Raw genomic sequence first — 21,634 nt, forward strand, 5'->3', positions numbered from 1 at the left:
CAATTTGAGAATCAGAAGGGCTTGGTCACTGAGCAGCTAAGCGTTTTTAGACAAAAAGTGACTGTGCATTGCTTCTTCTCATGAAAATCAGGCAACACTTATATATATAGAGGGAGACTGGCTAGCTTGGGCAAACCCCCAAAATGTACCAGAATAGTAATAGAATAGTGATGAGAAAACCCATGTGATGATTAAGAGCATAGCACCTCATTCTAGAGCAAACTCACTATAAAAGAAGTAGGAATCCTAGATCAGCTGCCTAGTCTATTAAAAGGGTTTTAGATAAGATTAATTTGAATAGAGAAAGGAGGACTAAGATTGCACTTGTGTAATTTCTTTGATATAAGGAACCCATTAAAGAGAATACTTCTACCAATACAAGAACAACAACCTAAAGCAGTGGTCCTCAAACTTTTTAAATAGAGGGCCACTTCACTGTCCCTCAGACTGTTGGAGGGCCTGACTATAGTAAAAACAAAAACACACTCTGTCTCCACCCCTCAGCCCATTTTGCGGCAAGGCAGCATAAACGTCCTCAGCGGGGGCATCTGGCCTTTGGGCCCTAGTTTGAGAACCCCTGATCTAGAGTCTTGGGAGAGGTTCATTCCATTCACATTCACAGTTAAAGACTGCTAACTCTGTATTTCCAACCATCCTAGTTTTCACTAGTTATGTTTTTCTCTCTCCTTTTGACCATTTCCTCTTCACAATGTTTTCCTTCTGTTCATCACATCTCCTATTCTGCCCTCCCTTTTTTTAGCTCCTCTACCTTTTTCATTTTAAATGTTCTCCCCAGGATCACAAAATAAATATCTGAAGCCAGATTTGAAGTAAGAAAGATGAGTTTCTGGTGCAGCTGGGTGATGTAGTAGAGCATCAGCCCTGAAGTCAGGAGGACCTGAGTTCAAATCTGAACTCAGACACTTACTACTTCCTTGCTGTGTAACCCCCAGCAAATCACTTAACCCCAATTGCCTCAGGAAAAAAAAAGAAAAAAAAAAAGAAAAGAAAGAAAGATGAGTTTCTGATATCAAGCCCAGTACAAACTCAACCTAGAGTCCTGATATCATGGAGAGCTAAGGTATCAAGGAGACAGACCTTGAACCAGATTAAAATGTAACTGGGAAATCTTTAATAAAACAGGTGTACATCAGATAAACATTACATAAAATACATAAATAAATGAGTGTTTGTGTGTGTATAAAATGTTAAAATGTAGTTTTCTAAGTCTAAGTTTCTAATTATTAATTAAATTATAAATTAAAAGAAAATACCTGCTTGTCTTCTAGAGAATCAGGCTCCCCTTTGCTAGAGTCCGAGCTGACATCCTCATCAGAGCTGCTGATTGCTTCTTCTTCATCGGAGGGAAGATCACCCAAGTCCAGGTCAACCTGATCTTCATGAGAAGATCTAGAAACACAGTAAACAAAGCAACATTAATCACCTCATAAGAGGTAAAAGGGATTTTAATGATATAGGGAAGGTCAGAAACTTCTCTGAAACTTAGTTTTTGTATTTACAGATACTTGTCTAGGGAAGTTAATGACTTGTCCAAGATCACACAATCAATCAGTCGGTATCAGACATCTGACTTAAATCCAACTGCTCCTGAATTTGGGGCCAGGATTCTAACCATTACACCTTGCTGCTATGATATACAGGAAGTTAAATAGAAGCAGACCATACTTCAGTCAGTCATCAATCAACAAGGTTTTTAATAAGTTTTTTTTAATAATGCCAAGAACTATGTCAGTGCTGATGATATGAAGTTTAAAAAAAAAAGTCCCTATTCTTAAGAGACAATATAATAAAACAATAAAGTAAGAAAAAGGGGAAAGTTTGGGAAGAAAGCTATTTCAGCTGTATAAATGTTTCAGAAGTCTATGAGATATCCAGTTTGAAATGTCCAACAGACAGGTAGAGATAAGAGATCAGGCTTTCAGGAGGGAGTTTATAGTAGACAAAAGATCTGGGAATCATCTGAACAGAGATAATAATTGAATCCACAAGAAGTGAGGAGATCACTAAATACAACAGTATAAAGAAGAAGGGAAGATAGTTCAAGACAGGGCCTGGGGAACAACCACAGCAATCAGATTAATGAATGAAAATGAATCAAAAGAGAATGAGAAGGAATAGGATTAAGGGGAAAATATGGAGAGTGTGATGTCACAAAAAGAGAGAAGAGTAAGAAGGAGAATAGGGTGACTACAATGGCAACTGTGGTAGCAAGAACAGGAAAAATGAGAATTAACTATAGACCACTTAGTTTCATAATTAAGAGCTCACTAGTAACTTGGCAGAGAGAGCCTTCAGTTGAATGATTTGGAAGCTAGACTGAGAGAATTAAGAAGATAGTATGAGGAATGGAAATAGAGGTTTTAATGATAAAGTCTTTTCAAGGAATTTGGCCATGAAAGGGAGAGAGATCAAGTAAGGGTTCTTTGAAGATAGGGCAAATATGAGCTTATTTATAGAAAGCAGGGAAGCAGCCAAAAGACAAGAAGAATTTGAATATTAGTGAAAGTGAAATAACAATAACAATAATAATAATAACAACAGTATGTATGTAGGACCTTCTTTGTGCCAGGCACTGAGTTAAGTGCTTTCTAAATATCTCATTTGATCCTCACAACAATCCTGTGCATGTGAGGGAAATGCAATCTGCTAGACAAGAGGAATAGAGTGGAATCAGCTGTATCCATAGAGGTGTTTGCCTTAGTAAGGAGAAAGGCTATTTCTTCATTCCAATTAGGAATGAAGGCATCTGGGAGATATAAGCTGAAGAGTAGGGACATAGAAAAGCAACTTGTCTGATAATGGTCTCAATATTTTCAGTGAACTATGAAGCGAAGCTGTCATTTGAAAGGATAAGGGTAGGCAGACCTAGGGAATTTTGAGGATGAATGAAACCATATAGGATAATGAATTAATTAAAGAGATATTAATGGACTGCCTTGCTGCAGTGAGGTCCTAGTTGAGATTGTTTTTGAAAATATTTAATATGATATTTAATATAATTAATAATATATATAATTTTAATATTTATTAATAACTTATTTTATTTTCTCAGTTGAGAATTTTTAACACAAATTTGTAATAGGCTTAATCAGTATGGTGTCATTTTCTCCATCTCTATTCAGCAACATAAGAATAGGAGGGAAGGCAATGAATGCTGTGAGTTACACAAGGTTGAAGCTTGGCAGGGAATAATATGTCATCGGATAAGGGAGCAAGAGATTTTAGTGTAGTATATGGTTGAACTGGTTCAAGAGTTCAAGATGGAAGTTTCCTCTGGAAGGCAAATCTTTTCATCTCTTAGCAGTAGTTTTTTTATATAATTCTGTCCTCAGTTCTTTTTGTTTACCAGTCCAGTCTAGTCCTAGAAAATCTCTAGGATTGCTACAATTTTTGCCCAAGCAAAGATAGTTAAAGGAATGAGGAAACAGTCCTAAAAGCTTAGATTATCAGGGTTTATATCTTTAAACCACAGCAGATTTCTGTCTACTTATTCTCCTAATCTCAAATCTCCACTGAATTTAACTTCTCCATCACCATAAAATGCCCTTTTTTGGGATTGTTAAAATCAAATAAGTTAAAGGAAGAGGTAGAAAGAGCAGAAACCAGGGGGGAAAAAGTGTTAACAAAATAGGTTGGTGTTGGTTTGCCTAAGAAGGCCTTGCAGATAACAGAAGAATGAATGAATGCAGATGCTCTTTACATTGGAGCTTTGTCAGGAATCTGTTAATCACAGGCCAATTGTATCTGGCAAGAAGCCTCCAGGGCAAGGGGAGAAGATAATGGATTTCGGGAGTGAGGGAGCACAGGAACACACACACACACACACACACACACACACACACACACACACACACACACACTCACTCACAATTATATACACAGTGTGTATATCCCATATATACACATATGCATACATTCCATACAGGCAAGCCTGCTCACTTATTTTCTTGCCGAGCCCCATTCTCCATGGAGTTAGCATCTGTGGGGTGGAGGGGGAAGTAACAATGAATGCTACTAGGAACTTAGGGTTCTGATTCAGAGGAGAATGTATCAATTTGATGCAGCAATAGCACTATATTGGTATATCTTCCAAAAATAACTCTGGGTCTAAAATACAGGTTGGTCAATTTGCTAAAGGAGCCAGATAAAACTTCTGTTTTCCTGGAGTCTTGTCAGTCACCTCTCCTGAATGACCTTGATTTGGCTGTCAAAACTAAAATTCTAAGATGACATGACTATGATTTCCTCCTGCTTAAAAATCTTCCAGGGCTCCCGATGTTTCTAGCATAGTGGTTCTTAACCTAGGATCCAGAGACAACCCCTGTGGATAGATATGTGTTACAGGAACTATTTCTACTTTTTCTTGTTATTAATTTTTAATCACCAATACTTTGCATCACAGGGATAACATATAGAAAACATTTAATAAATGACAGTTGACTTATCTGTGAACTTGGATGAGGAAAGTGAGATTTTTTTTTTTCTACTTTCACTAACATGTGAATGAAATTCACCATTTTTTCTTTGATGAGCCTAAACAACAATCAAAACAGGATTGGGGGGGGGAGAGGGGTTCCTTAGCTGTCACTAGACTGTCAAAGGGATCCAGAACACAAATAAGATTAAGAACCCTCATCTTGCTCTCAGACAAAATATTAACTCTTTGGCCTGGGATAGAAAGCCTTAGCAGATTTCCCTTTCCATCCACCAAAATGCAAAGTATAATGGTAACGTAAGCTCATAGTTTTGCCTCATGAAAAAACAAAAAAAACAAACAAACAAAAAAAAATAAGCCAGACCAGAGCTGGGGAAAAAATGCTGAAATCACCAACTTTTTCCCTTTTTTACAGATGATAAAACTAAGACTGAGGGAGGGGAAAGGGAAGTAGTGCAATAAATAGATAGAGCACCAGGACTAGGGGTTGAGAAGACTCAGTGTTCAAATGTGGACTCAGATGCTAACAAGCTGTGAGACTCTGGGCAAGTCATTTGAATTCTTACTGCTTCAATTTCCTAGGGTAGTTATGAGGATCACATGGGATGATAATTCTAAAACATTTAGCATAGTACCTGGAACATAGTAAGCACTACTTAAATATTAGCTACTCGTATCATTATAATGATTATTATTAAATGACTTTTCCAAGGTCACACAGGTGGTAAATGGTAGAGTCAGTATTGGAATCCAAATCTATCATCCCTTCCACCCTGCACATGATGTATTCCTAAATGGGATCTAAGGTCTTTGAGAGTACAGATAGAAAGAGAGAAAACATAGGGATAGAAGAAAAATAGAGAAGATAGAAAGAAGGGAAAAGAGGAAAAAGGAAAGGATGAAGAAGGGAGAAGAAATGGAATGGGGGAAAAAAGAGAGAGAAGAAAAAAAGTGGCATTTCTTTTCATTTAATTTTAATGTATAATTTTTATTTAATTTTTAATTAATAGTTTTTTACAATATACTTTAATTAATTTAAAAGATATTGTTGCAATCAAGTTTATATGAGGGAAATTCCACAGGACTGCTCCTGAAGAGGAAGAGAGCTATTTGTAGCTTTGGTGTTAAGATTAAGAAACAAATTTCCCTAGTGACCAGCTTCCTTTTTACCATTTCCATCATCTAAGGATATCCAGAGAATATACCAGAAAGGAAGAAAGGGGGTGGGGGGCAAAGAAATCTTGACTGCCAAAGGTACAGGAAAGCAGAGGGTGCTTAAGAAGTCTATTTGAATTTCTGGAGCCAGCAGGTCACCAACCCCAGAAATCAGAAAACACCTGGCTTCAAATTCTGCCACTGATGATTCTTAAGCAAATTACTTCATTTCTCAAGGTCTCAGTTTCTTCATCTGTAAAATGCTCAGATGGCTTCTAAAGTCCCTTCCACTGCCAACCTGGACTCCCATGATTCTATTTCCCTCAGTGGTCTGAACAGGTATCTGGCATGGATAGTTATTTTTGTTAAAGAGTTCTATGTGATATATGTCAATTGCTCTGAGTAAAAAGCACTGTAAGTATAACTATAAAAGGGCTGACTTCTTAACAAGGGGGTTCCTGAACTTAATTTTTGTTTTAATATTTTGGTAAATGTATTTCAATTTGTAGGTTTTCTTCCTATTGAGCTGAATTTTATTGCAGGCCTTTGAAAACAAGATTCAGAAAAGGGATCAACAAGGGGACTTATCAAAAAGGATCCAGGTCCAAAAGTCCTTAACAAGGATGAAGCTCCATCCATAGTCAGTTCTGATTATCTACTCATCAGAAGTGTGATGTGACTTCAAGGGTCAAATCTGCCAGCCAGCTGCCCCATCACCAAGTGAGACCAAGGTTTCCAATTAGGGACAGGGAGGTGCTGCATGAGCCCCTGCTGCCACAGACTGAGGCTGCTTAGTGCTCAGCTGTCCGGCTGTCACAAACACAAGCTTCTGCAAGGAGATATGTCTGAACAGGCCAGCTTCCCGATGGCAAGGTGCCCTCCCAGGCAGGTGGGCCAACAAGGCATGCTGACCCCTCCACTCTGGACAGATGCTCAGCCTCAAGGAGCCCAGCCAGGGGCATACCCCAGCTGGGCAGCTTTATCCCCAGATTTACATCAGTAAAGCCAACTAAGGGTTCAGTTCACACACAGCTCAGCCTCTTATCTGGAGAGATACAAAGAAGTCTATGTGGTGGAGAGGATATGGCTCTAATCTCTACCTCCAGTCTCTTAAGAGATTTTCACTTTTCACAAAAGCTTTTCAATTTGTATCAGCTTCAGCTCATCTTGAGTATAAATTTGGAATCCTAAATATAAAATGATTCAATATTGAAAAAGAAAGATACAAAGAAACATTAGGATAATTGTGTGAAAAGGGCCTATTATCTTCCTGAGATGCTGCTTAAAACGGAAGAGGAAAAGTGATTAAATGATATCAGAAACGTGTTTAAATAGGAGCATCTTTATCATTTTCATATCATACAAAGATTTTTTTTTAATAAATAAGAGCTTCATATTTCCCAGAAGAGAGAAGCCTTTATTAAGGACAACAGACATTGTGGATGCTGTATTATACACCAGGAACCCTAGGCTAAGTAATGCAAGCAGAATGGGTTAGTGGGAGGTTCCAGAGCTGGAATCAGAGCCAGAAAAACCTGGATTCAAATTCTAACATACTGGCTGTGCAATTCTAACTATGCCATTTAATCTGTTAGTGCTATAGTAAACTCTCAAGTCTAGAAGTAGCTGGTGATGCAATGGATGGAGTATTGGGCCTGGCCTTGGGAAATCCTGAGTTCAAATTTTACCTTAGACAATTACTTATTGTGGACCCCTTTTGTTCCTTTTCTGAATCTTGTTTTTAAATTCATAAAATAAAATCCAGTTCATCAAACAGAAATTTTCCTTTCCTGAAATATATCTACCAAAATCTTGAAAATAAAAGTTCAGGGACCCCTGGTTAAGAATTCCTTTGATTTGTACACACACAGAGAGTAGCTTTTACTAGAGTAACTGAGATAAGATATAGAAACACAAACAAGGCTTTAACAAAAATAGTGGCCCATGCCAGAGAGTTGCTGAGGCTGACACAGGATCATGGGGAAGCTGTCAAATTCAATTCTGCTACAAGAAAAGGTTTAGTGGGGAAAAGGAGAGGCATATTCAAAAATGACTATTACGTATGTAAATATACATAAAACATATATGTATGTATGAGTGAGTGAGTGAATGTGTGTGTGTGTGTGTGTGTGTGTGTGTGTGTGTGTGTGTGTGTGTGTGCCAAAAGAAAAAGAAAACACAATAGATTACTATTGCTTTCAGGCAATAATGAAAGCAAAACACTGAGCATTATGGATATAAGAAACAGCCAGTTTCAAGATTAGGAAAACCTGAGATCAATTCTGTCCTTTTCAGAACTGGCCCCAATTCATTAGTGGCAGTTCAGCAGAGTAGCTAGATCTGAAGTTAGGCAAGTTCATTCACATCCAGCCACAGACACTTACTATCCGTGTGACCCTGAGCAAATCAGTTAATCTGCTAGCTTGTTTCCTCATCTCTAAAATGGAATAATAATAGCTCCTATCCCCCAGGTTGTTGTGAGGATCCAATGAGATAATAATCATAAAAAGGGCTCAGCACAGTGCCTCGAAAATGCCAAGTAATATAAATGTTATTTCTTGTTATCCTCATTATTTTGATGATGTTACTTTCAATACCCTTGGTAAATCTGCGAGACTGTAATAGGTCATATACAGAGAAACTTCTTTGGTAGTTCCTCATTTGAGACTTCCCCATACCAATGAAAGTACATATCTATTCAGAAAATATGTGTGTATATGTATATATCTGTAATATTCTTCTCTAAAATGTAATCTTCTTTGGGAGCAGCGTTCCTTTCAGTTCAATGTAATCACCCCAAATGCAGCCAGGTATTAAAGTCCAAATCCTTTATTGTCTCCTTCAAAGTCTTGTCTCTTTTCTTGGGGCCTGGTTAGCTTTCTTAGAGGCCAATCTCTCTCCTTGGTTAGAGTTCCTGCTGCTAGTCCTTTGCCTCTGCCACCTTCTGCCTCTAGCTTCCTCCAAATGTCTCCAAATCCAAAGGTTTGTATTTCAGCCTCCAGCTACAACAAAGGTGGAGAATGGAATGAATCTGTCTCAACCTCTCTCAGCTTCTCGTGCACTTGTCCTTTCTGGCTCTGACAGCTCCTCCTTATATATTCCACACCGAGTATACACAATCATTATATCACTAGGAAACCATTATTTGTTGTGGGATTAAATCAATGCTAAACTAGATTTAACTACTGTCCCCTGAATTCCACTTAGCACCTTGAGAGAATCCTAACATATATCCAAACAGATGCCCTTCAAAATAGCCCCCTCATGAGACTATGATGCCAAAAAGACAATTCTAAAATTATATATGACTCTATTTTTATATATCAAATGTTTGATATCATCACTTTCGGTTTTATCTCCTTTTTCCAGTAAAGGAATAAATTGAGATTCTGTAACATGATTTGGCCAGGGTCACACAGCTAAGCTACTGGCAGATCTCCAATCAAATTTTGTATATTTTCATAACAGAGTCAATCCACAACACATTTAATGAGCATGAACAATGTGACGAGCACTGCATATACAAAGAAAGCCATCAATATTCTCTGCCCTCAAAGAGCTTACACATTCTTGTGGAATGTGAGCTTTGAAACTAAAAACAGTTTACTGAAAGCTGAGCTAAACTGCCTCTTCCCCAAGCCTTACCTGGTAGAGCTCCAAGCCATTTAGAATAGCCAACACCATGCCCGTTCTCTGTAGATTCTACAGATTCCCCGTGAGACTACACCAAGCATTCCCTTGGGGGAAAGGATGTCCAGGATCATGTGATCAGAGTGCCCTTTCCGGTTCCCCTGAGGAGTTTCATCACTTTTACTTTCTATCCTCAAGTGACTTTAAGATTCTAAAAAAGCTAAAAATAAACTCTTCCTGCTATAAAACAAGATCACAGATTTAAAGATAAAAGAGACCTCAGATTTAGTCTAATCCACTCTACAATCAAGTCAAAAAACATTTATTAGTAGCCTACTGTGTGCCAGGAACCATATTAGGTGATAGGATACAATACAAGCCAAAAAAAAGTAAATTAATGAAATACTTGAAATATTTACAGTCTCCTGGGGAAGCCAACACATTAAAAAAATTTAAAAATAAAAAAAAAAGGGGGGGGTGGGGCTGAAAGTGCAGATAGGAGTATGGAGGGAGAGACATAGTGGTGAAGACCCAGAGAATAATGGATTGGTCTGTACTCTTTCTTAAAATAGGGGTTTAAGAGAGAAGGCAGTCACAGGGGCAGAGGAGAAATGCAACTGAGACCAGATGGTAAAGGCAGGCCAGGGAAAAAAGGTTGTTCTACTGAGGAAACTACAGCTCAAACACTATAGGTGGCTTCCCCAAAATCTCGCAGGTGCTATATAGGAGACTCAGGGTTTTTGACTTCCAATCTATTGTGTACCACCACACTGGACTGCTGAAGGTTTGGGTTCTAGCAAATAGACATTTATAAAGTGCTGATTGAGGAAGATTAATATCACTGCTATTTGTAGGATGCAGAAAAGGAAATGGCAAAACACGCCAGTATCTTTGCCAAGAAAACGCCATGGAAAAAGTCCATGGAATCTAATAGAGTTGAACATGACTGAACAGCAACAACACAATCAGTAGGAGGAAGAGATTTTAGAAGAATATATTCTATTATGTTATATTGTCATGGCATATTGTATTGTTTTATATCGTATTATATTGTCATGGAATATATATCGTATCTCATTGTCAAGGTATATTCTGTTCTGTCATGGAATATCATATTGTATTGTATTGAAAACATTACACTGAGAAGAGTTCCCCGGACTAGACTGCCAAAGAGCTGTCCACATAGCAAAAAGAAGTCCTGAGCTACTAAGTACTGCAACATTTCAAGAAAGATGATAAGGATAGAAGTGGTAGAAGTGAGAAGAACAAAAAGGAAGAGACAGATGTGAAAAATGGGAACTGTAGAGTTCCTTGTGTTTCCTTAAGAAAGTAATAACTCATTGAACAAGGTTAACTTTTAGATATAGGGTAAGTTTCCCCAAACCCTGGATATTGCCCCTTAATTACATTAAGGCCTCACAAATTAGTTCATCTTTCTGGGTAACTTCTTGACCTTGAGGATGGCTTGAAGAAGGAACTTTAAACTTGAAACCAGATCTTTGGACAAGTCCAGGGCTAGTTTTGTTTCCATTAGCCTAAGGTACCACTGATAAGAAGAGGGAATTAAATTAAAGATCACCTCTAGAAAGCTTTTCTAGCTGCAGGGTTCCAAGAATGAAAGAGAAGAAAGGAAATATCTATGTGATTTTCCAATGCAGAGCAGCCTAACACTTTTCAACAAAGTTAATTTGCAATAATGGAAGCATCTCTTAACTTTGATTAGTCCCAGTTCTCAGATGATGAAATTGAAATTATATCCACTCATATGAAGAGTGTTCCAAATCACTACTGATCAGAGAAATGCAAATTAAGACAACTCTGAGATACCACTACACACTTGTCAGATTGGCTAAGATGATAGGAACAAATAATGATGAATGTTGGATGGGGATGTGGGAAAACTGGGACACTGATGCATTGTTGGTGGAGTTGTGAAAGAATCCAGCCATTCCAGAGAGCAATTTGGAACTATGCCCAAAAAGTTATCAAACTGTGCATATACTCTTTGATCCAGCAGTGCTGCTATTGGGCTTATATCCCAAACAAATACTAAAGAGAGGAAAGGGACCTGTATGTGCCAAAATGTTTGTGGCAGCCCTTTTCGTAGTGGCTAGAAAACTGGAAGATGAATGGATGTCCATCAATTGGAGAATGGCTGGGTAAATTACGGTATATGAAGGTTATGGAATATTATTGCTCTGTAAGAAATGACCACCAGGAGGAATACAGAGAGGCTTGGAGAGACTTATATCAACTGATGCTGAGTGAAATGAGCAGAACCAGAAGATCGCTGTACATTTCAATGTTGTATTAAGATGTATTCTGATGGAAGTAGATATCTTCAACATAAAGAAGATCCAACTCACTTCCAGTTGATCAATGATGGACAGAAATAACTACACCCAGAGATGGAACACTGGGAAGCGAATGTAAATTGTTAGCACTAGTGTCTATCTACCCAGGTTACTTATACCTTCGGAATCTAATACTTAATGTGCAACAAGAAAATGGTATTTACACACATATGTGGTATCCAGGTTATATTGTAACACATGTAAAATGTATGGGATTGCCTGTCATCAAGGGGAGGGAGTAGAGGGAGGGATAATTTGGAAAAATGAATGCAAGGGATAATGTTATAAAAAAAAAAAATTACTCATGCATATATACTGTCAAAAAAATTTATAAATAAAATTTAAAAAAAAAAAAAAAAAAAAAAAAAAACTTTGACTAGTCCCTTAACTTTTAGAATTTTCCTTTCTCAGTTCTCTATTTAGTTCCCACCCAGTAGGGAGATAACACCCTGACATTGTCTGTCTCTGATAGAAGGTCATAGTAACAGGATGTGCTGTTTCCTCTACCTCTTCCGGCCTGGTCAATGCCTAACCTGACAGGCAAAATAAAAGGAAGGCATGGGCAAGCCAAGAAAGCAGGCCCAAGTTGATTCTGTAATTCCCAGAGGTCACTTTTCCTAAATAAATATCTCCGTGGAAAATTCTTGTAGCCAACACTATGCTACCTGTAATAAGGCCCCTCTCCCTTGAATAAAATTCCTTTTCCAAATCCAAGCTATGCCTATGATAACCAGATTATCTCATATTCTTATTTTGTACTATTTTTCCAAGCTTTAAGAGATTAAAAAAAAAAAAAAAAAAAAGCACATTTTTAAAATATGAGTAAACATGCAAATAGCAAGGGACTCCCCCTTTAAAAATGGTTGATGCCTGTTTCTTGAATTTCCCATGGGTCTGTTAGAGGCAGAAACCATTCAGGAAAAGGCAAAAGATGGAATGGGTAGTGGGGAAAGTAAGAGAGGAATACTTTCTAGATAAATGGATATGATTCAAAAATAGCAAAGCAAGGGGCTGCAAGATGATGAGGTTCGAGGAAGGCTAAGCTGACAATATCAGCTTAGCCTTCCTCCTTCATATACTCACCATGTATGTCACTTAATTTCTGTTTGCCTTAGTGCATTGTAAAAGGAAATGGCAAATCACTCCAGTATCTCTGCCAAGAAAACCCCATATACAGTACTGGTAGGATTTGGTCCATAGTCAAAAAGAGTACAAAACTGAACAGTTAACAAAAAAATTTTAAATATACTTAAACAGCACATATAGTCTTTCTATAAGTAGATTTAAAAATATAACATACAGACTAAAATATAGCATACAGACTAGATGTGCTATTTTTCTTTCAGTTGGAAATCTGATCCCTTTATTTTTGTCACTGATCTCACTCCAAGATCATCAAGCAAACACTATTGTATTTAATTTCTCTCTACATACATGAACAAAAAGGTTTGTCCCAGAACTCATATGGGTAGACTTGTTTTATCTTCCCCTTTGTCATCTTTCACCCCTGACCCAAAGGGAACAAAATCTCCCTATCCACAGGATGCTCTAATAATTTATTTCCAAATGATGGTTTATTCTGACTTTGTAACCATGTGTTTCCTTTGGCTACTTTCATATTTATCACAGAACAGGTGGGGAAAAAAACATAGCTAAGAATCCTGTAAATAGAGTATGTAGAAAAAAAATAATATATATTTTAATAGAATGATAGGATAGGATTGGACGTGCTCAGTCCGTCTAACATAATTCTATGTCCAATTCAAAAATCTCTTCTACAATAATTGGTCTACCAGCTACTTGACTGCAAAATGAAGGAACTGGAGGAATTAGGATTACATCTCTAAAGGTCCCTTTTTGTTCTGATTCCTGACCAATGGTCAGCTAACATTCATTGGCAACATGCAGGGAACTCACCCAGCAGAATTCACAAAAAGTTCTTACACATAGAAAGTTTATCTTTTTATTTGTTTCAATGTACATTCAACTCATTAGTCCAGTCCTAAAGTTCTATCTCTGGGAGCTAGACTGAGTCTAGCAACAAGCATTAATTAAGTCCCTACTATGTACCAGTGACTGCTAAGCACTGGGGATATATACAAAAGCAAAAACAGATTCCTTTCCCTCAAGGAGCCTATAGTCTAATGAGGGAGACAATATGCAAAAGAACACTATACCTACAGTGTAAACAGATGATTGCTCTTAGTCCCGGAAGGGAACCACAACATCAGGGAGGTGATGCTATGAAATGCAAGAGTTGGATCTAAGTGAGGTAGGCCTGTGCAAAGTCAACACCCTCACCTTTTCCTCCAGAGTGATTTAGGTCCAGTGGTCTGATATAGATCAAAATAAATGGAAACAGCAGTGGGAGATGTTGGCCCTTTTAAGCTACTTATAATATAAATAGATGGTAACTTCAGAAGGAAGGCATATATTTGTACAAATATACTGAATAAGTGTAAAGTTCTCAAAATATCTGGAGAATTGTTAGATCTGGTTGGCATCATCCTTCCTATTCCATCCCTGCTCTCCCATTCTCCACCAAAGCCTTCCTTCCTAAATGTCAGTAGGACATAACCCATCCTGCCTTGAGTCACTCACAAGTTCATCTAGTTTGCTACTGAATGAATCTAAGAAAATACTTACTTATATAAACAACTTGCAATTTCAGCATAAAATTGGAACTGAGAATCAAACATCTACATCCACTTCTGTCCTACTCTTACTCTTTCTCCTATCACAAAATCTATATCCTATACTAGATCTTAAGCCTCTTCTTAGATCTCCTCTTTCTCAATTCCTTCTGCCTACCGCCTGCTCCTTCCCAGCCTTAAGCAGACACTTGAAAGCAGCACTCAGTATTTCTCAGTACCTAAGAGCTTGTAAACAGGCCCATAATATTCTGACTATTTACATCTTATATTTGTTAGAGCTGTTGTGTGACCAAATGAGGTAACATTCATTAAGTGTTTGGCACATAGTCGATGCCCGATAAATGTTTGTCTCATCCCTACCTTCCTTAGCTATTATGCTTTACAATTTTCAAAGTGCTTTCTTCTACATTAGTCCTATTACCTCCACTTTACATAAGAGACATAAACGATTTATGAGTTTGCCTCCCCAGTTCAAGTGGGTAAAAAAGCAGCTGAATCCAGATACCAATTTTAGTCCTTTGATTCATAGCCCCCACCAACAGTAAAGACAGGGAGGATGAAAAGTGAGATGTTTTGACCATAAGCCCAAATGTTAATAATAATATGATATAATAAACAATAAAATGTCTTATATAATATATTTTATATAAATATATTATTTTATTATGTTAATATTACTAAATATTATATTATTAATATACCAAATATTTTATATTATATAAATATATTTTATATTATGGATAAATACAAAATAATAAATATTATTACTAAAACTGCTAGAATTTTTATGCACTTTTACGGTTTGCAAAGCACACATCTCACTTTATCCTCACAGCAACCCTGCAAAGTAGGAGCTATTATTATCTCCTCCATTTTATGGATTAAGAAACTGAGGCAAATAGTGGTCACACTGATGGGTCATCCCATTGTTAGTAAAAGTCTGAAGTAGGATTTGAACTCAAGCCTTCCTGCCAGTGAATAGTAAAAGGGCTCTGGAGTTCAAATCCCACCTCAGACACTTACCAGCTATGTGATTCTAGGGAACTTTCTTAATCCTCTTTACCTCAATTTTCCCATCTGTAAAATGAGCTGGACAAGGAAATGGCAAATCATTTCAGTATGTTTACTAAGAAAATTCCAAAAAGGGTCACAAAGAGACGTGATTGAAATGACTAAACATCAAAACTTCCTTTCCCCAAGTGTTCTTTCTGCCACACATTTGCTTTGCTATTAAGCTGTGCTTCTCTTCTAAGAACAGACCAATTGCTCACCTTGTTTTTCGGGTTCATTCCCAGATAATGTTCTGGCAATACCAGAATGACCCACCAGAAATTCTGAGTTAATAATCAAGTTTAAGCAGCAGGTAGAACCTGCTTAAAAAGTAAAACCAAGAGTCACATTCAACAAACAAAACCAGGACTGGAGGCCTTTATCCCTAAGTAGGATGAGTAAAAAGCTAACACCAGGCTTTCTCCCTCTTGATATGCCCAAGGCCATTTCTGAGAGCAGATTTCAGGAATAATGTAGTCTGTCTGCATGTCTGTTCGTGTCTGGAGCTTTATGAATCATCGTTGTTTCAGTTATCATGTGTCGAACTTACAAGAATGCCAGTCCAAAATCCATACCTGATAAACACCAACTACGTGACTTCTGGGGATCATCCATTTCCTCATCCTTAAAATAAAACTAATGATAAAAGCAACTACCTCACAGGGTTGCAAGGAGGAAGAGATGCAAAAGGCTTTGCAAGCCTTAAACTTAATATAATAATGTTAATAATAATAAGTGGTTTTTATGTAGCATTATCAGTTTACAAATAGTTCAACAAATGTTATCTCACTGGATCTTCACACAACAACATTGGGAGGCAGGTAATGTTACCTTCATTTTACAGATGAGAAAAGAGGTTAAGTAATTTGCCCAAGATCACATAACTAGTAAGTATCTGAGAAAGTATCTAAATGCTGGTCTTCCTGATTCCAGGCCCATTCTACCTAGCGACCATTAAAATTCTGAATTCAGCTAGTAACATTATCATCCTAATTGTCATTAAAATAAAATGGTATTTACTAAATTATTCATTAAAATTATATTCTGATCATTAAAGCTCATGAAGGAAAGGACAAATCTATAATTACTTTTTAATTTAGGTAAAAAAAAAAATCACATATTTGCTTCTTAATTTAGACACTGAACTCATTGACAGACAACAGCAGAACAGGAGCGGAATTTGGAATTATCAAACTAGAATTCAAGTCCTGGGCTCAGACATTCTCTGTGTTATTGGCTCTTCATTTTCTCATTTCTATAATGAGAGGTCAGATCTACATGAGGCCAAATTATTGAATCTCCCAGTGTACTGGATGACTTGATAATCTTAGAAATTTGAGAAAAAGTGCCAACCTACCCTGGTAGAATCAACGTGGTCATGCCACTCCTGCATGTATCCATACTAAGAGTTTACATATATCCCAAGAGTATATAATAAGCTTCTTGAGGTCAAAGACATTTTGTCTTTATGGTTGTAGCTCAAGTTCTAAGCACAAATAAAGATGCTTAATTTTTTGTGAATCAGATACAACATAGTATCCTAAAAATCTCAGGGCCTTTTAAACCCTTATTTACTTAAAAGTGCTCTAAGACTTTTGGGACATCCTATATATCTTCACACTATAAAATTCAGCACACAGAACATTTGAGCACCACCATAAATCATAAACCTACATGATATTTTGCTATTACAAATACTAATATTTTGGCAATAACTTTGTTTGCCCTTTTGAATTGAAAAAGACTTATTGACCACACTTTGAATATCCAGCATCTCTTAAAAATGGATTCCAATGAAATGGGTACCAATGCCTTCTAACGTAACACCCTCATCAATGAATTTCACTTTGCAAAGACAGGAATTCAACTGTTATTCCAGTGACCATTAAAAGTAAGGGCTAACGCAACATTATTCTCTGTTGCTCTCCACTCCTCTCAGTTATTCAAAGCTAGAATTAGAGCATCTCAATACTTATTCTCCCAGTTTATCAGGAACTATAATTATACTGTCTGCACTCAGCACTAGGTATAACCAATGTTAAAGACCAAATACCATGGAATCTTTGCACACAGCTACCTTTCCAGAGCATTCACATTCAAGAGATTCAAAGATTCAGAGCTCAAATGGGGCTAAGAAGCCTAATCTAACTCTTTTTCTAAGTGAAGAACCTGATGATGATCCAGTGATAGTCATAGAAGCAAGCAGTGTGGTGGAATCAAACTCCTATTAAAACAATCACAAAATGAACTACCAAGTATTTAAAGAAAATACAGTTTCAAGCTGGCTCTCCCAAACTTCTGAAGAGAAACAAACCTGAATTGCAGGAACCCCACTGACTTTGGGGTCTGTTACTAGAAACTGCCAGGGAATAATAGATCCAATACAATCCAATAAAGATTTATTTTGGTAAAGTGCTATGTTGGGGAATAGTAACACACACACACACACACACACACACACACACACACACACACACACACATATCCCTGCCCAGAAGGAGCTTATATTCTCTTAAACCAGGCATTCTTAACTTGGGTATGTGTGTTATTGACCCAGGGTGATTGACCTGTGATTTCACTGTTTTTACCAATGCAGGTGGGCACTTTCTCTTACACTCTGGGGAAGCCCCTTCCCAATATCATGCTTTTGAATAATTAAAGGAAATGTCCAATTTCAATTGGAGGTCAGTGAAAATAAAGATATTTTTCTCCAACATTCAAGTTCAAAGACCCCCTTGAATTTTATCCATTCTTGATTAAGAAATCTTATAAGCAATGAGATGGTAGCTTAAGTAGCAGGGTTTTTAGCATAGGGTGTGGCACATAGTAAGTGCTTAACAAATGCTTGCTGACTAACTGGGTACACTGAATAGAGCACTGGGACTAAGATCTGAGTTCAAAATCAGGCTTAGATACTAACTAGTAATGTCAATCTGGGCAAGCCATTCTGTCTGCCTCAATTTCTTCAATTATAAAATATGGATAATAGCATATACCACTCAGGATTGTTACACCCTCACCAGTTAAATAGGGATAATAGTGTCTTCCTCTCCAGAGTTGTTGTGAGGATCAAATAAAATAAATTGCAGAGCACTTAACACAGTCCCTGGTACACAGTAGATGCTATATAAATATTAGTATTGTTGTTATTACTATCATCTGAATTCAAAACTGGCCTTGGACACTTGCTAGCTGGTTAACATCAGGAGCATTTTCAGATGCATACATATTTTTTGCCTCAAACCCCATGGTTTGAGGACTCCCCTACCACCTTACTGAAGTGATTCCAACTAAAGCAATATTTCTTAACAGGTTATCTGTTATCTGTCCACTTTTTCCAATTGTTCCTTCCCAATCTCTCTACCATCTCCCTAACACCAACCCGCCAAAAAAAATACACTGACATTTAAACAGTGGCTTTCACCTGTCCTCTTCTTTTCAGGATCCAAGAGAGGAGAACAACTTTTTAATTTGGTTCAAACGTCCAGTCCCATCCCCAAGAATAGAAGGAAGGGAATACATCCTTTGTCAATAAGAGCCAGATTTCTCTTCCCCCCCCCACTTCAGCTTATTTTTAGGGTCTTCTGCTTCCCTCCCCCCAAACTGTAGAGGCATTTGGCAAAATGTCACGTGGCACATGTTCAACCTATAATAGATTTTTTGATGTTTTGGGGAGGCAGGAGATAAGGGAAACATGGTATCCTTCCAGCCATGTAAGGGTTCCTGTCCGCCGGGTGACCACCTCTGGCCCTGGAGGCTTTCTACCTTTACCCTTACTTCCAAACCTCTACAATAAAACTTTTTTCTTAATCTGCCTTCTGGATATTTCTTTATTTTCAGCAAGATTTTTTTTTTTCACTTTACTCTTGTCCGAGCTGCACGCTATACTGATGACTTGCATAGATTCACCTTAACAAGATATTTTACTCCTTTCAAAATATGCTTCCTCAATCCATATCTCTGAATGAATATTACTGTAAAGGTGACTGGCACCTTGTTCTCTGCAATTTTCAGTAAGTCTCCTGGGCTCCAAACCTTTGGGAAACTTGAAGCTGTAAATTCCTTTACAAGAAACTCTGCGCCGTCACTAGACTATCCTTGCACCAAACCAAAAGGGGTTCCCCTTTACTAATTCTCATCAAAAGGAAGAAAATTAAACCAAAAATGATGGCTCTGAAGAAAAATTACTATCCCTGAATTAGAACAAGCCAGAAAGTCACATCCACATGTAGGAAGTTGGGGTGTTCAAGTACAGCTGAATGAATTTTTAGTGTAATCATCAATTGTCTCCCAGACAATTCTACTTATCACTTTCAAATTAAAATATTGTTGAAGACATCTACAACCCAAAAGAAAAGCTAACACAAAACCTCTACCATTCATAAGATAATTGACACAGAATGAACACAAGAAAGCTCAAAAGATATCTGCTTTCAATCTTACTTACAATTTTATCCAAATCAAATTTGTTACTCATTCTTTACCCACACTGATTAATCAGTGTCCTGCTTTCTCTAAACTTTCAATCACAAGATTCCCCACTGAGCTATAGAACTTTGACACCTACACCCCCCAAACCAAACCAAATTAACAAAGAGGCAAAGAAGGGCTCTAAAATCAGATCTGCACCTGCCAACAACAATCCATTTCCTCATTTATCTATCTATAATAATCTAAGGATTAAACGAATTCCTTTTTTCTCTCCCCCTTCAAGTACTGTCCAAAATCCTGTATTGGTACAACTGGCCCCAAGAAAACTAGAATCCACTCCAGGGGGATAGATGGATTCAGGAATATGAACAGGAGAGAGCTTTCCGATGGGAATGGGACTACAGGGCAGGGTATAATTAAGAAAAGCTACCTGGGATACTGATTGATGAATGACTTACCCTGAGTCACAAACCAACAAATGAGGAAAAAAATAAATAACCAACCCCAACCAAATCAACCATAGTTCCGACTATGAGACTAGCAATCTATTTACAATCATCTAACTATATGGCTATCTATCTACAGATATCATTATCTCTCTTATTTACTCAAAGATAATAAATTACTCATATTTATAGAGCATTTCAGGAGTAGCGAAGCATATTAGCTACATTATCTCATTTGATCCTCACATGATCCCTGTAAGGGAAGTGTTATATTTCCTCCATTCTTACGGATGAGAAAATGGAGCCCAGAAGACACAAGTGCTTCCCCCAAAGTCACACAGCTAGCAAATGTTAGCGCCAGACCTGGAAGAACAGTTTAAAATTCTAATTACTAACTGGTGATTCATTCTCTTTGGGCCTCAGTTTCCGTCCCTATAAAAATAAGGTCAGCAGGGTAGTATAGTAGACAGTGTGCTGGGCTTGGAATCAGGAAAATATCCTTCTGAGTTCAAATCTGGTCTCACACTTTTCCTAGCTATGAGACCCTGGGCTAGTCCTTTAACTCTGATTGCCTCAATTTCCTCATCTGTAAAATGAACTCAAGAAGGAAATGGCAAACCACTGCAGTATCTCTACCAGGAACACTCCAAATGGATAATATCTTTTTTTTTTAAATGATGAAATTAAAGGGTGAGAGAGGAATGTACTTGAAGAAAGGGAAAGGGCGAAGTGAAATGGTACAAATTGAATGTCATAAAAAAAGAGGCAAGAAAAAGCTTTTTTAGTGGAGGGGGGGGAAAGGGAATGAGTGAACCTTACTCTCAAAAGAATAGGCTCAAAGAGAAAATAATATACACACTCAGTAGGGATAAAGAAATGTATCTTACCCTGCAAGAAAATAGGAGGGGAATAGGTTATGAGAAGGGGGGAGGGTGATTTAAAAAAAAAAAAAAAAAAAAGAGGACATATGGGGGAGGGAATGGTCAGTAGCAAAACATTTTTGACAAGGGACAGGGTGAAAGGATAGAGTGAATAAATGGGGGGTGGGGGAAATACAGTTTAAAAAGAATTATAAAGCAAGTTTCTCGGATAAGGCCTCATTTCTCAAACAAAGAGGGAACTGAGTCACATTTGTAAAAAATAAGAGCTATGCCCCATTTGATAAATGATCACAAGATAAGATCTGTGCCCAAAGGGCTTTAAATTCATGTGTATCATTTGATCTAACATCACCACTACCCTTGAATACCAAAAGAGATTTGGGGGGCTGGGGAACGGGGAAAAAAGAGAAATGACCTGTATGTACCAAAAAAATACTCAGCAACTCTCTTCTCAGGGCAAAAAAATTGGAAATTAAGGAGGATAACCCATCAATTGGGGAATGCCTCAATAAATTGTGATCTGGGTTTATGATGGAATATTATTGTTCTCTGGAAATTATGATGTTGTGAAGGGGAA

General features: G+C 37.5%; 1 protein-coding gene across 2 annotated transcripts in view; it reads right to left on the bottom strand.

Moving 5' to 3' along the window:
• The window catches only part of LOC141544764 (nuclear receptor subfamily 2 group C member 1), a 266,102-nt gene that overhangs the window by 195,998 nt on the left and 48,470 nt on the right, over nt 1-21,634 (bottom strand). For both annotated transcript variants that reach the window (XM_074271280.1, XM_074271281.1), the window contains exon 3: nt 1,275-1,410. In XM_074271280.1, the coding sequence (XP_074127381.1) occupies nt 1,275-1,410 (136 nt within the window). The remainder of the gene's footprint in view (nt 1-1,274; nt 1,411-21,634) is intronic.

This window comes from Sminthopsis crassicaudata, chromosome 5 (assembly GCF_048593235.1).
Source record: "Sminthopsis crassicaudata isolate SCR6 chromosome 5, ASM4859323v1, whole genome shotgun sequence".
NCBI classification, from domain to species: domain Eukaryota; kingdom Metazoa; phylum Chordata; class Mammalia; order Dasyuromorphia; family Dasyuridae; genus Sminthopsis; species Sminthopsis crassicaudata.